This window comes from Chanodichthys erythropterus, chromosome 8 (assembly GCF_024489055.1).
Source record: "Chanodichthys erythropterus isolate Z2021 chromosome 8, ASM2448905v1, whole genome shotgun sequence".
NCBI lineage: Eukaryota > Metazoa > Chordata > Actinopteri > Cypriniformes > Xenocyprididae > Chanodichthys > Chanodichthys erythropterus.
This window is the reverse complement of record NC_090228.1, coordinates 34,654,756-34,671,626: the sequence shown is the minus strand read 5'-3', so window position 1 is coordinate 34,671,626 and position 16,871 is coordinate 34,654,756. Positions and strand designations below refer to the sequence as shown.

At 38.6% G+C, this 16,871-nt stretch overlaps 1 protein-coding gene across 1 annotated transcript; it reads left to right on the top strand.

Annotated features, from left to right (window-relative positions):
* Positions 1-382: 382 nt before the first annotated feature.
* On the top strand, positions 383-15,202 carry LOC137024025 (tripartite motif-containing protein 16-like). The gene is made up of 6 exons (XM_067391180.1): positions 383-1,004; positions 3,608-3,703; positions 3,790-4,023; positions 4,958-5,117; positions 5,269-5,316; positions 13,040-15,202. Exons 1-6 carry the CDS (start codon positions 435-437, stop codon positions 13,558-13,560), a joined length of 1,629 nt encoding a protein of 542 aa, XP_067247281.1. The 5' UTR covers positions 383-434; the 3' UTR covers positions 13,561-15,202.
* The last annotated feature ends 1,669 nt before the right edge of the window (positions 15,203-16,871 follow it).

The window sequence follows — 16,871 nt, the reverse complement described above, 5'->3', positions numbered from 1 at the left end:
ACGAATCTTTCAAGAACGACACATCACTACCAGCTAGTAGTTACAGCCTTTAGCCTCCTCGTGCGTTCAACTCTCACACCAAGACCCAGGTTCGAGGCCCACAGGGAGAGTAGGACCTGGGTGAGGGGTTACATATATATATATAGTTGAATTTGTGCACATAATATATATATTTTTTTCTCACTTTGTAAATATTTTGTGCACAATTTTGAAACTACTGGATCACAAAAGACTGTCCAATAAACACCATTGCACTTTTTGACACCATTGACTGTTATCATCATGCCTCGTCATACTGCTTTACAGACACACCTGTTTTGCACACGTCACTCAAACACAGAACCAGGAAACAGGAATCACATGAGTTCAGGGAAAGAGAAACTGAAGTGTAGTTGAGCTGTTGTGTGTTTGTGTCTCTGTATTCATGCAGTAAAATGGCAGAAGCCAGATTTTCTCAGGATGAGTTCCTGTGTCCAGTGTGTCTGGATCTCCTGAAGGATCCAGTGGCCATTCCCTGTGGACACAGTTACTGTAAGAGCTGTATTACAGGCTGCTGGGATCAGGAGGATCAGATGAGAGTCTACAGCTGCCCTCAGTGCAGACAGACCTTCAGTCCAAGACCTGCTTTAGCTAAAAACACCATGCTGGCTGAAGTGGTGGAGAAACTGAAGAAGACTAAACTTCCTGCTGACTGTTACGCTGGAACTGGAGATGTGCAGTGTGACGTCTGTACTGGAAGAAAACACAAAGCTGTCAAGTCCTGTCTGGTGTGTCTGAACTCTTACTGTCAGAATCACCTTGAACAACATGAGAGTTGGTTTAAAGGAAAGAGACACAATCTGACTGAAGCCACTGGACGACTGCAGGAGATGATCTGCCCGAAACACGACAAGATCCTTGAGGTTTTCTGCCGCACTGATCAGAAGGTTATATGTCTGCTGTGTATGGATGAACATAAAAACCATGACACTGTATCAGCTGCAGCACAGAGGACAGAGAAACAGGTATGAACTTAAAGAGGTCCCATTATGATCATTTACAGGCTCATAATTTTGTTTATAGGGTCTACTAGAATACATTTAAAGGGATCATGAGCTGCATTGATTTATAATATTTCCTGGGGTGCACTTATAATGTTAGTATAATTTTTACATCAAAAAATGTCATAATTTATAAATAAAAGGCATTTTTCCTACGCTGATTTTAGCCCTCTGATTTGAACGCTCTGTTTTAAGGGGCGTGTCTGCTGTGAGACTTCAGTGTAAACGCCCACTACTGTGATTGGCTGACTTCTTTCCATTTGAAATAGCCAAGTATTACTCTCTCAAAAGCACATTTTTACTATTACAGCCCTCAAGGTTTACTAATTGTGAAAAGTGTTGATTAAAGCATTATATTTATATTGTGGCATGAAAGGTTGCAGTGATGAACATTGTAGTCGATCACAGACATGTTGTTGAGTGCATGAAAGCAGTGATCTTCTCATTGCAACTTGATTTCTGCACACTAACAAATGCTTTCATCATAACTAACAGTGCAAACACAATGTAAATAAGATATTAGTTGATTATAACCAAAGGCTACAGATTAAAGAGACTTTGTTATAACGGGAGTTTTGGTGAGAGTCCAGAACTCAGTCACTGATAAACTCACGCTGTTTGATTGACAGCTCCAGCGATTGTAAAGGGAGCGTTCTTTGATCGCTTTCTATATATATTTTAATCACCGTTTAAATAACAGATTATTATCATTCTACTAAGTGAAACTGTGTGAAATTGACTGTTTAGTATGAGAGGCCTTTAGGCCATAATTATTGAAAAGCCTCTTATAAACACTAGTGAAACAAAAAACTCTGACCTTAGATAATTCATTCATATGCAGTACTGAAAAAGACTTTGAAGAATTTCATGTTGCCTATGTAGCCATATAAAGAGCTGTTCAAAGCAGAAACTTTAGTGATTTACAATACCGTAGTCGTCTTGAGGAGCACGTCCATTTTTTATATGATCCAAAATGCATGCAATTCTTTAAAGTAGCCTGTCAAACACTACTAATGTACTTGTCAGGGTGCTCCAAGGAAGACGGAAGCACAACGAAGTTTAATCTCAGAAACTGTAAGAACGGGTAACAGCAAACAGTTGACATAAACAATACCGGACAAGTGACCCCACAAGCAGGAACCTAAATACACAATACAAATGACATACAGCTGGGAAGGTAATCAGTGTCCTTGGTGAGTGATGAGTGGCGGGAACAGAGAAGCACATGACAAACAAAACAAACGGGACAAGGTGGTGACTGGGACATTACACCCCCCTCCAGCAAGGTGCGTCCTCGCGCCATAACATAACATCCAAGGGGAGGGCCGGAGGGGGTTCTGGAGGTAGACAGAGTGATGGTGATGGAGTGATGAAGGGAGAACGACGATCCCCTGGCGGCGTTGGTGGTGGATGACCGCTGGCAGAGACCCAGAGCTCCCCAGAACCGACAGTCCACAGCAGAGTCGATGATGGGAGGAGCCCAGATGGTGTTGGGCAGACTGACGGCATCTGTGGGACAACCGACAGAGACTTGGCAGGTAGATCCAGAGGCGCAGACGGAGAGCTGGTGAACTCCCGCGACGTCGCAGACTTAGGAGACCCCGGCGACATCACGGTGACAATCAACATAGGTGGAGCTGGAGATCCCGAAAGCTGCAGTGACGCCAGTGCGATGGAGGACAGAGGTGACCCCGAGGGGAAGGAGGAACCCCCTGTAGCCATAGGGGTGGAGGGACGGAGTGGAACGAAAGGCCCGCAAGTCAGAGGCGGAAGAGGTATGACGACTGATCAAGGGGGAGCTGGCCGGACGAGGGAGACCGGAGGAGCCGTCAGTCGGAGGGTCTCCAGAGGAACCGTAGGTGGAAGGAGTCTGGATGGAGCCGGCAGGTCGACGGGCCGAGATGGAGCGAAGAGTTTGACGGCGGGAGGCGAAGCCATAGGATCCTCTTGCCTGGGCACTGCGGATGGATGACTGCCCTGCGGCTCGATGTCACAGGGATCCCCCAGAGACGGCGCAGGGCTGGAGACATCTGGCAGTGATGGGACTGGAGGACTGTCTGAGCACTGCAGTGATGTCAGTGTGGGCAGATTAACAGTAAGGAGGTTAGAGTTCATTATGTAGTCCATAGAAGATGGTGTCAATGAAGATGATGATACCGAGTGGGATAGGGTGGGAGTCGAATCCTTGCTGAAGTCAATCAGCCAGTCCTCTCTCTCCGAGGTTGTCTCTCCCTCGTCCGCAGGTGTCGTGGGCTCACACCCCTGGTCAGACGCTTGATGGAGCTCCTCTTCCGGGGCGAGGGTCACCTCTGTCTTCATGAATTCGGGATCCGGTTGATGCGTTACGGCCGGTGGAAACTCTCCGTCTGCGGGGGGCTCGCACGAGAACTCCGCGTCGTTGGGGATGATCCGGGCTCTGGGTCTGCCGATATTCTGGTGAATGAATGAATTTAACTAAGGTTGATCAATGTTTTTCATTTCACTATTGTTTGTAAGAGATATTGGATTCATATCTGTTTACCTGATGATTTATGTGATGTTTCTCCTGTTATTGGTTTGTCCTTTAGCACCAGCTGAAGGAGACGCAGAGGTTGTTCCAGCAGAGGATCCAGCAGAGAGAGAAAGATCTTCAGCAGCTGAGAGAGGCTGTGGAGTCTCATAAGGTGAGTCTGGAGAAGAAGAGAAGTTTGAGAAGTCTCAGTCAGGACTCACTGAAGCCACTGTGTGATTGTGATGTGTGTCCTAACAGCGCTCTGCACAGACAGCAGTGGAGGACAGTGAGAGGATCTTCACTGAGCTCATCCGCTCCATTGAGAGAAGCCGCTCTGAGGCCACACAGCAGATCAGAGATCAGGAAAAGACTGCAGTGAGTCGAGCTGAAGGACGACTGGAGCGACTGGAGCAGGAGATCAATGATCTGAGGAAGAGAGACGCTGAGCTGGAGCAGCTTTCACACACACAGGATCACATCCATTTCCTGCAGGTAACAGAGATCTAGAAGAACAGGATCATAGTGGACTTGAGCAAGAGACTCACAGAGGAACATTTCATGAGAGCAGAATGAGCCGTTGACTGAAGTGTTGATTTGTGTGTTCGGTTATTATATAATCATCAGTCAGACTCTCATCTGATCATCTTCTTTTGAAAGAGACGCACTTACAAATGCAGTTCAGCTCTGGAAATCTCGTAGGAAACAATTTTCTGAAAGATATATTGACCTTCCAGACAGCAAAAGTTCAAAACTTCACTAATATTTAAACTTTGTGTTACAACTATGTGAAATCCATGAACTTGATGGTACCAGTTTCACCCAGTTAGATTTCCCATCTTCTTTTTACTTATGATTTTACTACAAATTGAGCAATGTTTATCAAAATCAGATAATCTTCAAACTGAAAAACTTTTATAATAATTTTCACTAACACATTAATGAATTTGACAGTGAAGTCCTCAAACAGGAAGTGAGGCTGTATATTATCAATGCCTCAGTGTATTTAAACACAAAACCTGACCTTGAGATCGTGTCCTAAGAGTCCTTGTGAATTTCAGAGCCACTAACTGCTCAAAAATTATAAATAATTATCAATCACAATCTTTGAACTGCTTTTCATGATCAAATCTACTCAACCCTGTCATGTGACTCCATTGATGCTCTTGATCTATTACATTTATGTTATTGTCAGATGTTTGATCACCAAGTGATTTCCTAGAAAGTTCACATATAGTGTAAGTGTCAAACGCTAGATCTTATAGCTCTAACATGAAATAATGAATATGAGAAGAATGAATCTGATGTTGTAAAAGTGCTGGATTGAGGAGAGTTACTAAAGATCAACAAGAGCTGCTCAAATCTGACACTAGTGCAGGTTATTGGCTGAAGTGTGGAGGTGATGAGCTTTGATTTCTGTTTTCTGTAGAGTTTCCAGTTTCTCTCAGCTCCTCCTGAATCTACAGACATAAATGACGATCCCTTCAGTTCTCTCTCCTCTTTTTATGTCGTGAGTGAATCTGTCCGTCAGCTGAAAGACAAACTGGAGGATTTCTGCAAAGAGGAGCTCAAGAAGATCTCTGACAGAGGTAAAGTCCTGGAGATTCATCTGCTCTCAGAAATGATCCTCCATAATCTCAAATAATGTATAAGATCATATTAGAAATGTCTCAGGAACGAACGCAGGGATCTTTTTCTCTTGACATGATAATCAATCTTCATATCTGTTGATTTCCACAGTCACTTTCACCAACATTGTTCCCAGGCCCAGGAACGACTTCCTACAATGTAAGTCACTAAGAAAACAAGCAGAGAAACTCACTGAGTGTGTTCATGTTCTTCCTGTAGAAGGAGAAAGAAAACATGACAAGAGTTTTATAGTTGATCATGCAAATTCTCATGTTGAACATTGACTGCATTTATTTGATCAAAAATACAGTAATATTTTGAAATATCACTATGATTTTAAAGAGCTATTTTCTATTTGAATATATTTTAAAATGTAAAATAAAAATGCGTGGAGGTGTTTTTTTTAATCTAATTTTTGATGAACGGAAAGATTGAAATAGAAATATATGAAATGAAAAATAGAAATGTGAGTTATTTTGAACTGGGGATTCAACATATTCTTCAAAAACAGGATATCTTCTAATACTAAGGGATACATGTGATTATTTTTCATTGAAAGCCAATTTAAAATCACAGAAGTAAAAAAAACTTTTCAAGAGTTTTAGGACAGTAAGAACAAACTGCAAACTTTGTAAATCAAATTATTAAGTTGGCTTGAAAAAGTTAAAAACTTACTGATCTACTACTTAAGCTTTCTATTCTTCTTCTTCTGACACTAAATTTCTAAATGCTACTCCTCCTAGAGCTTTGAAGCTACATCCACCAAACTCAGACTAGACCTTCAGACTGTTCTGACCCGAGTTGCTATATCTTTTCAAACTGATCCGACTTACAGTTTTCCTAAAACTGCTGATCAAATCTCAAATAAATCCCATAGGTTTACATGGATGGAATGTTCAAAAGAGCTAATTCAAATTTTGACAGTTGGAGAGGCTCATTAGGCTCAATTAAGCTTCCATTCTAATATTTCTAATCTATCTATGTATCTATCTATCTATCTATCTATCTAATCTTAACTAACAAAGCCTAGCAACTAGCCTTGGATATGCTAGCAATGTGCCCTTTTTACATCATGTAATATAAGTCTCAGGTGTCCCCAGAATGTGTCTGTGAAGTTTCAGCTCAAAATACCCCATGGATTTTTTATTATACCATGGTTTAACTGCCTATTTTTGGGTGGGAGAAAAAATCTGCTTATTTGGTGTGTGTAACTTTAAATGCAAATGAGCTTGTACTCCCCGCCCCCAAACTCGCAATTCCAAAACACTGAGGTGTAAACAATACAGGAAAAGCTCACACAGCAAATATAAGTTTTAAAATGGATCATTACAAACTGTTTGTGATGCAGCATATCAGATCACGTAAGTATGGCATGTGTTTTGTGGATGGTTGCTAACATTTGATTCTGAATGAGTTTGATAGTGTTTCACAGCTAACGTGGCTAAAGCTACACACTGTTGGAGAGATTTATAAATAATGAAGATGCGTTTATGAATTATACAGACCAAGCGTTTTCAGGTTAAAATGAAAATAACGACATGGCTCTGGTCTGCGTGATTACAGTAAAAACAATGGTAACTATAAACTAGTGTTTCTCAACGGGGCGTTCAGAAAACAACATTTTTTAAATGGGGGCGTTCACGAGTTTACACCAAAGATCCAAGCAAGACAAGATTAAACTTGTAATTACTTGCAAAAGAATTGCCTACAACATTCTAAAATCTGCCAGTTTAATGCAACTTGTTAGCTATGTATCGTTTCTTTTGCAACTACTTATTTCAGAATTATTTCAGTCATAGACCAGCGTTCAAGCTCTGACTAGAATCCAGCGCTGACAAGAATCAGCATTTACATGCACAAAAATGTGTTTCGCGCTGACAACAATCCAGTGGTGGCTAGAATTCAGTGCTGACTAGAATCGTGGAAAGTTGACAAGCCATTATAAAAGCATTGACTTAAGAACTACTTATATTTTCAAATATTTTCAATAAATCATGTTTCCATTCACTCAGGTGATGGATGAATGAATTAAACTAAATAATGTCAAAATTGTCAAAGAAATTCAATTGAGTTTTGCCTCATAGTTCAAATGCGCGTCAAGATGATGGAAACAATTTATTGGCATACTTATGGTGTGTTGTGACCATTTGTGCGTAAAACACCATGGCATTATGCATTAGGCCCAACAAAGTCTGACAAACACAGCCCTTGACAATTCAGATGTTTAAACTCGTAGTCATTTTGTGCGCAAGCGTGTTCATGTGGAGGCTGACAGTGTATAGGCATATAAGCGTTTAATCATCCATATTTCAACAGTTCTTCTGCGTCTCTTCATAGAATTTTAATAAAACGATGTCCAACAACACAAATAGGCTAGCTCTCTCTGAAGTCTCCATCACGACAAGTTCCCTTCATGATATAATGTGAAGCATGCGACTTGCATGCTTAAGTTTTAGAAAGCATCGTCATCAAAGTTTATATGTATTCTTTATATCACAGGTTTTCAAACCCTGTGTCACAAGACTTAAAAAAATGGGTTGACAGGATAGTTTGTAGCCTATAATAATAAAATTAAAATAACAAAATTTGTTTTCATAAAATAATTGTTGAAAATGAATAAATATGCCAAATATATTTAACTTAATTGATTAACAAAGCGAACAAAAAATCTCAAATGACAAATAATATAGTGCTGAGTTTGATTCATTTTTGTGAGGTGCGGCTCTCCACAAACAAGTTCATGGAAAGAAAACTGAGATGACAAAAAGCGCATCCTGTCTTTATTTTGCAAAAGCACAATGTTCTGTTTTTAGTGTTGAGTGTACACAAATAAAAGTAAACTTTGCAGTATCGAATGATGTCTTACTCATATCTGTAAATTACAGAGTATTTAAGTTGTTTCTGCTGGTATAAGGAAACAGTTGAAGTGATCGCGCAGGCGCCTCCCGTATTTAAAATACAGTCATCCAAACATCTAAAAAGTTGCTCATTTTAAATACTCTGTGGTATATGTGCCGTTCACTATGGCCATTCAGTGTGACCACCGCTGAAACTGTTCCTGTCAAGCACATTTTTGCTCATGTGAAGATGATGATTATTTTCGTCAATATTGAAACAGGAGAGACGTACAAATCCTAGTTTACAAAATAAATCTTAATTCACCATCCAAATACATTGCCACTATGGAAACACCTAAATTTGTGCTGAACGAGAGAGGTAGGCTGTGTGAGAACACTTTTTACTTTCAGTTTCGCTTCAAATGAATTCGGGGGGACCTGGATAATGGATAGGGGGCGCTGGACCAAAAACGGTTGAGAACCACTGCTTTAAACAATTAACAGTACATTAGCAACATGCTAACAACACATTTAGAAAGATAATTTACAAATATCATGGAATGTATCATGATATCATGGATTATGAACAGTTATTATCGATCCATCTGCCATTTTCACTATTGTGCTTGCTTGCTTCACAATGCCTGCAGAACTTCTGATGATTCAGAATTATGATGATTCTGCTCCAGACGTTAATACTGGCTTGTCTAATGCCTTGAACATGGGCTGGTATATGCAAATATTGGGGACGTACATATTAATGATCCTGACTGTTGCGTAACAGTCAGTGTTATGTTGAGATTCGCCTGTTCTTCAGAGGTATTTTAAACAAATGAGATTTATATAAGAAGGAGGAAACAATGGAGTTTGAGACTCACTGTATGTCATTTCCATGTACTGAACTCTTGTTATTCAACTATGCAGAGGTAAATTCAATTTTAAATTCTAGGGCACCTTTAAACACGGAAAAAGTGTGACTTTCATGATATGTCCCCTTTAAAATATGCTAACAATGTGATGATACGTACTAGTAAACACCCTGAGAACCTTAGCAACTGCATAGCAACACCTTGGCAACCACCCAGAATACCCTAGAAATGCATGATATGTCCCCTTTAAAATATGCTAACAATGTGATGATACATACTAGTAAACACCCTGAGAACCTTAGCAACCGCATAGCAACACCTTGGCAACCACCCAGAATACCCTAGAAACGCATAGCAACACCTTAGCAACCACTCTGAGTATCCTAGCAAACACATACCAAAACCTTAGTAACCACTCCACAGGCTTTTAAAACTACAAAACTAAAACAATTTTTTTCAAAATTTCAAGCCCTAGCAACCACATAGAAGCACCTTAGCAATCACCCAGAATACCCTAGCAACACCTAGCAACCACCCAGAATGCCAACTGCATATCTACACCTTAGCAACCATTCTGAGTATCCTTGCAACCACATAGCAATAAACTAGCATTCACCCGGAGCAACCATCTAGAATTAGGCCTGGGCGATAAAACGGTATTGATATTTATCGACGGTATGCCTTTATCGATAACGATAGAAAAAATGTTCGATATAACTCTCTATATAGTTTCACTTAAATGCATTAAAATGTAAACAGACATGAAGTTCGGTTTCATGAACAACTCTCAAGCTCGCACCGTCCCTGGATCACAAACAGACGCGGTACGAGTGACACGCAAAAAAGCTGCTGTGGAGTTCAGATGCACAATCGCCACGTGAGATCAGAACACACAAACACATGAAAAATGTGCTGTACCTGCCGGCGACGAAGAGATTGTGAATAAAAAAGGACATATCAGCTCGTCAGTGTGCAGTTTCCTTACATCTTACAGTTGTTCTACTTCAAAGTTCGTCTTGAGAGAGCAGTTGTCATTTCGGTATTAACAGCTACACAGTGTTTTCAACCACACAGTATCTTTATTTCTGTTACAAATATTTAAATTATCACAGAAGTACTGCAATAAAAGTTTATAGTTCAGATATAAATAGTAATGTTTATGTTGTCAATTAAAAAAAAAAAACTTACTTATTTACTCATTTATCAATTACATTGTTTCACCACCAAGTGACTGTTAAAGGTGCCCTAGAATCAAAAATTGAATTTACCTCGGCATAGTTGAATAACAAGAGTTCAGTACATGGAAATGACATACAGTGAGTCTCAAACTCCATTGTTTCCTCCTTCTTATGTAAATTTGATTTGTTTAAAAGACCTCTGAAGAACAGGCGAATCTCAACATAACACCGACTGTTACGTAACAGTCAGGATCATTAATATGTACGCCCCCAATATTTGCATATGCCAGCTCATGTTCAAGGCATTAGACAAGGGCAGCCAGTATTAACGTCTGGATCTGTGCACAGCTGAATCATCAGACTAGGTAAGCAAGCAAAGACAATAGCGAAAAATGGCAGATGGAGCAATAATAACTGACATGATCCATGATATCATGATATTTTTAGTGATATTTGTAAATTGTCTTTCTAAATGTTTCATTAGCATGTTGCTAATGTACTGTTAAATGTGGTTAAAGTTACCATCGTTTCTTACTGTATTCACGGAGACAAGAGAGCCGTCGCTATTTTCATTTTTAAACACTTGCAGTCTGTATAATGCATAAACACAACTTCATTCTTTATAAATCTCTCCAACAGTGTAGCATTAGCACGTTAGCCACGGAGCACAGCCTCAAACTCATTCAGAATCAAATGTAAACATCCAAATAAATACTATACTCACATGATCCGACGCATGCATGCAGCTTGCATGACCAACATTTTGTAAAGATCCAGTTGAGGGTTATATTAGCTGTGTGAACTTTGTTTATGCACTGTTTTATAGTCGAGAGCTCGGGGGTGCAGGGAGCGCAAGATTTAAAGGGGAAGCAGCCCTGAATCGGCGCATATTTAATGATGCCCCAAAATAGGCAGTTAAAAAAATTCATTAAAAAAATCTATGGGGTATTTTGAGCTGAAACTTCACAGACACATTCAGGGGACAACTTAGACTTATATTACATCTTGTGAAAGAACGTTCTAGGGCACCTTTAAAAATGTATTTGACATTGAATCTTCATTCAACAGATTCTTTCAAATACACACTGATTCATCCAGTAATGAAACAAGAGTATTTATGAGTTCAAAATACCCCATAGATTTTTTTTTATTCATTTTTTTAACTGCCTATTTTGGGGCATCATTAAATATGCGCCAATTCAGGCTGCGGCCCCTTTAAATTCTCGTGCTCCCCGCCCCCAGAGCTCGCGCTTGCCTTAAACAGCATAAACAAAGTTCACACAGCTAATATAACCCTTAAAATGGATCTTTACAAAGTGTTCATCATGCAGCATGTCTAATCGTGTAAGTATGGTATTTATTTGGATGTTTACATTTGATTCTGAATGAGTTTGATGGTGCTCTGTGGCTAAAGCTAACATTACACACTGTTGGAGAGATTTATAAAGAATGAAGTTGTGTTTATGAATTAAACAGACTGCAAGTGTTTAAAAATGAAAATAGCGACGGCTCTCTTGTCTCCGTGAATACAGTCAGAAACATTGGTAACTTTAACCACATTCAACAGTACATTAGCAACATGCTAACGAAACATTTAGAAAGACAATTTACAAATATCACTAAAAATATCATGTTATCATGGATCATGTCAGTTATTATTGCTCCATCTGCCATTTTTTGCTATTGTTCTTGCTTGCTTACCTAGTCTGATGATTCAGCTGTGCACAGATCCAGACATTAATACTGGCTGCCCTTGTTTAATGCCTTGAACATGAGCTGGCATATGCAAATATTGGGGGCGTACATATTAATGATCCCGACTGTTACGTAACAGTCGGTGTTATGTTGAGATTCACCTGTTCTTCTGAGGTCTTTTAAACAAATGAGATTTATATAAGAAGGAGGAAACAATGGAGTTTGAGACTCACTGTATGTCATTTCCATGTACTAAACTCTTGTTATTCAACTATGCCAAGGTAAATTCTATTTTTAATTCTAGGGCACCTTTAATATTTTGTCAGAACCTCTAGTAAATTACATGTTACTTAATTTAGTTGTCAATCAGAATCATAATCTCAGTTTGAAAAACAAAAAAGTGTTTCTCAGTTTATCCAGAATTGTGCAGCTCTAAGTTTCTTTAACACTTATTTAATCTTCATTTAAAATATTAGAAAGATGTGTTTACATTTTACTTACTTATTGGTTAAATTAAAAAAAAAATTATATTGGTCTTTTTTTTAATTTATTAAAAAATGTTCAATAATTATTGATAACGAACAATATGAAACATTATATTGTGATGAATTTTTTAGCTGTATCACCCAGCCCTATCTAGAATATCCTAGAAACCACATAGCAACACCCTAGCAAAATGCATAGCAATGCCCTAGCAACCACCCAGAATGCCCTAGCAACTGCATATCAACACCTTAGCAACCACTCTGAGTACCCTAGCAACCACATAGCAACACCCTAGCAACCACTCAGAGTACTCTAGAAACAGCATAGCACCTTAGCAACCATCTAGAATATCCTAGAAACCACATAGCAAGACCCTAGCAACTACACAGAGTACCTTAGAAACTGCTTGCCAACACCCTAGCAACCACCCAGAATGCTCTAGCAACCGCATAGCAACACCTTAGCAACGACTCTGAGTTTATTTATTTATCTATTTATCAATCTGGATTTTAAAACTTCAAAGCTAAAACAATTTTTTTCAAACTTTCAAGCCGACTTGAAGTTTGTCTACAAACTTTTTTTTTATCTAGTTAGACTTATTGTTGAATCTAATTAAAGGATCCTTGATGAACTAAAGTATCAAACTCATACTGACCCCAAACATTTGAATGGTGTAAATATAAAAATAGGCCTAACAGAATAATAACCAACATTAATATTCAGGGAAGCCATTTAGAAAATGTTGGATAATGATAATGATCATTTTCACAGGATATCAGACAGATTCATAATTCCTGATGTGTTTTATCTCCATCAGATTCCCATCAGCTCACTCTGGATCCGAACACAGTCAATAAATACCTCCGTCTGTCTGAGGAGAACAGAGTGATTACTGTCACTGAAACAGAGCAGTGGTATCCTGATCATCCAGACAGATTTGATCATTGGGAGCAGGTGTTGTGTAGAGAGAGTGTGTGTGATCGACGCTGTTACTGGGAGATTGAGTGGAGTGGATGTGTGGATATATCAGTGTCATATAAGAGCATCAGGAGGAAGGGACGGGGTTATGAGTGTTGGTTTGGATTTTGTGATCAGTCCTGGAATTTGTACTGCTCTCCCTCCAGTTACTCATTCTATCACAATAGCATAAAGACTAAACTCCCTGTAAAGCCCATCAGCAGTAGAATAGGAGTGTATGTGGATCACAGTGCAGGAACTCTGTCCTTCTACAGCGTCTCTGGAGACACAATGATCCTCATCCACACAGTCCAGACCACATTCACTCAACCACTCTATCCTGGGATTAGGGTTAGTTCTGGATCAGTGAAACTGTGTTGATGATTCAGAATAGACTGTAGAGAGATTCTACCCATAATGCTTTGAGCTCATGATAAATCAGTAACAGTGAGATGTTATAGAGTCTTTTATTTTCTCTTCATTACATCAATACTACAGCTGAACTTCTGTCAGTGAAATAACATGTCAGAATAAATGTAACTTTAGATTACAGCCTGCAAAGTACTGCTTAAGTAAAATTAATTTACAGCGTAACTTCAGTAATTATAGTGGATCTATAGAGTATGTATGTGTAGGTATAAGGGAACAATATGTAAAGTTTGGGGAATAAAAGGGCAATGACCGGGAAAATTATCACATTATTTATACTGTAAGTTTTTTTATTAGAATGAGTATTTTGAGGGGTACATATTCATTACTATGCTAGGAATACACTCTTGTTCAATGTAGTTTCAGGGTAAGTACAATAAAAATACACAATCTGATTTCACTGACTCTGAAACATTTATTTGAAAAACAACTGAATTCAACACAGATTTACGACACTTAGTATATATTTAAAACATTTTTTTAAAAATAAACTTTAAAGCTGCTGCCCGCAACTTTTTTTGTGTTCAAAATTTACAAAAATTATATAATGAGAATGCACAACATGAATCCATTTTCCAAACCGTGTTTTTGTCTTACCCTGAATCATGGTACACTTATAATAAGTGTTTATATTCGGACTATTTCAGACCGGTCTGGTAGGACCCACCGCAGAGTATCACAGTAACTGCGTGACTCGCCATAGACATACACGGAGAAAAGTAGCTCCGGCTACAATGTTCTTCTGCAAGACGCAGTTCTGTTTATTAACCGCTAGAGGGCCAAAAATTGCGGACAGCAGCTTTAAACTATTACAAAAATAATTTAATAAATTGATAAAATGTCAGTTTATAATTTTTTTTTTTAAATGTATAAATCCAGATCATGTGATGATACTGTAAACTCTTGATCAGTGAACGTTTGAGCACAATTATTCAAATCTAATCCAGTTTACTTTAAATAAACCTCCTCCTGAACTGAATTTACAGACCTGATGCTCTGACAACTCTGAGAAAAGATAAAAACAAGGATTGAGTCAATCATCATCAGTTCAATCCAGATAACTCAGAAATATATTAGGAATGAAAGAAGGAAAACTGTGAGCTGAACTCTGAAATCAGTCCAGATGAATCTCATCATTACTGTAAATGTCAGAATTGTTGGAGTTTCTTTGTTCAGTGGTTCATGCTAGTTGTCCTGATCTAGAAAGTATCCTGACATGATAAACCATGTTTTTCTACATGAACTGTGGTAATACCATGCTCTGAATTCATCATGTAGTGTTGTGGTGAATAATGTCAGTGTTTTCTTTCTGTATCTGTCATGTGATCGTCCCGCTGCTGCTCTCAGTGCTGTAATGAACACAAATAATTCAATATATTAATATACTTCACTTTCATCAGAGCAGAGAGAGTCAATGATGACGTGTTTCAGTAGAGGATGTCAAACACTCTCATGAGCTTCTTCTGCATCTAGCAGCACCTTCATAGATGAGACCCATGTGATCTATACCATGACCTTTGACCTTCCTGAAAGATAAGCCAGTCACACTCGATTATGACCTGTCAGTATTTCTACATGTTAAAGAAACCTTCTGTACCTGACAAAACTTGATTTAATGTTTTTGATCTGTTGTATTTGTTCTATTGTTTGAAATTTGCTTCTTTGTTCTTATTTTTAATAACAAAAATAAATCTATTATTGTTATTTGAATTGATATTGACATATTATATGAACTCTGCTTTAATAAGTCATACTCAATTTTTAACTTGTAAACACATTGGTAGCTATTTGAATATTAATGCTGTAATATCTGGTATAGAGCTGTGATGTGTCCACTCCATAACCTGTGAAAATCTATGGTTATAGCGCCACTTAGTGGTAAAAAATGGGTTAGTTCGCCCAAAAATTAAAATTCTGTCATTTATTACTCACCCTCATGCCGTTCCACACCCGTAAAACCTTCGTTCATCTTCAGAACACAAATTAAGATATTTTAGTTGAAATCTGATGGCTCAGCGAGGCCTCCATAGGGAGTAATGACACTTCCTCTCTCAAGATCCATAAAAGTACTAAAAACACATCTAAATCAGTTCATGTGAGTACAGTGGTTCAATATTAATATTATAAAGCGACGAGAATATTTTTGGTGCACCAAAAAAACCAAAATAACGACTTATTTAGTGGTCGATTTCAAAACACTGCTTCAGGAAGCATCGGAGCACAAATGAATCAGTGTATCGAATCATGATTCGGATCGCGTGTCAAACCGCCAACAGCTGAAATCATGTGACTTTGGCGCTCCGAACAGCAGATTCGATACACTGATTCATTTTTGCTCCGATTCTTCCTGAAGCAGTGTTTTGAAATCGTCCATCACTAAATAAGTCGTTATTTTTTATTTTTTTTTTGGCGCACCAAAAATATTCTCGTCGCTTTATAATATTAATATTGAAACACTGTACTCACATGGACCGAATTAAATATGTTTTTAGTACATTAATGGATCTTGAGATAGGAAATGTCATTGCTGGCTATGGAGGCCTCACTGAGCCATCGGATTTCAACTAAAATATCTTAATTTGTGTTCCGAAGATTAATGAAGGTCTTACGGGTGTGGAATGGCATGAGGGTGAGTAATAAATGACAGAATTTTCATTTTTGGGTGAACTAACCCTTTAAGATATTTTTGATGAAATCCAAGGGTATCTGATCCATACATAGGCAGCAACGTCATTCCACCTTTTGACGTCCAGAAAGGTAGTCAAAAACATGGTTAAAATAGTCAACGTGACTGCAGTGGTTCAACCTTAATGTGATAAGGAAGAGGATTGTGGGTCTGTTCAGATCAAAGTTAAGCAGTTATTTGTCTTATCCATCAGAGTTCACACACTATTTTAGCATTCTTCCCAATCACTCTCAGATACTACTTACAAACACTAAAAGGAATGAAACAGTGCAGTTCTTCACTAGATCGATCTAACTGACCTTGTACTGCTGCCTTATTGGTGCTGTAAGCTGCATAACATCCTGCTCCTGTTTTTAAAAATACACTATAACAATGAGATCTGTAGCAAAATGTTGTGATAGCTAGACTTTATTATATTCAATACAGTTGGAGGGCTTCAGCAGTGGTGGGAACTGATTATATTCAGCATCAGACTCATCAAATTCAGGATTTCGTCTGGGAATGACAGCAAGCATGAAGTGATTAGAGGCTCTAATGTATGTCGTGTTCAGGATCAATTTATCTCAAACACTAAATC

Coding starts and splice junctions, on each gene's coding strand:
- LOC137024025 (XM_067391180.1), top strand. CDS start 435: ATGGCAGAAGCCAGATTTTCTCAGGATGAGTTCCTGTGTCCAGTGTGT. Junction 4,024..4,957: donor ATCACATCCATTTCCTGCAG/GTAACAGAGATC, acceptor TGTTTTCTGTAG/AGTTTCCAGTTTCTCTCAGC. Junction 5,118..5,268: donor CAAGAAGATCTCTGACAGAG/GTAAAGTCCTGG, acceptor TGATTTCCACAG/TCACTTTCACCAACATTGTT.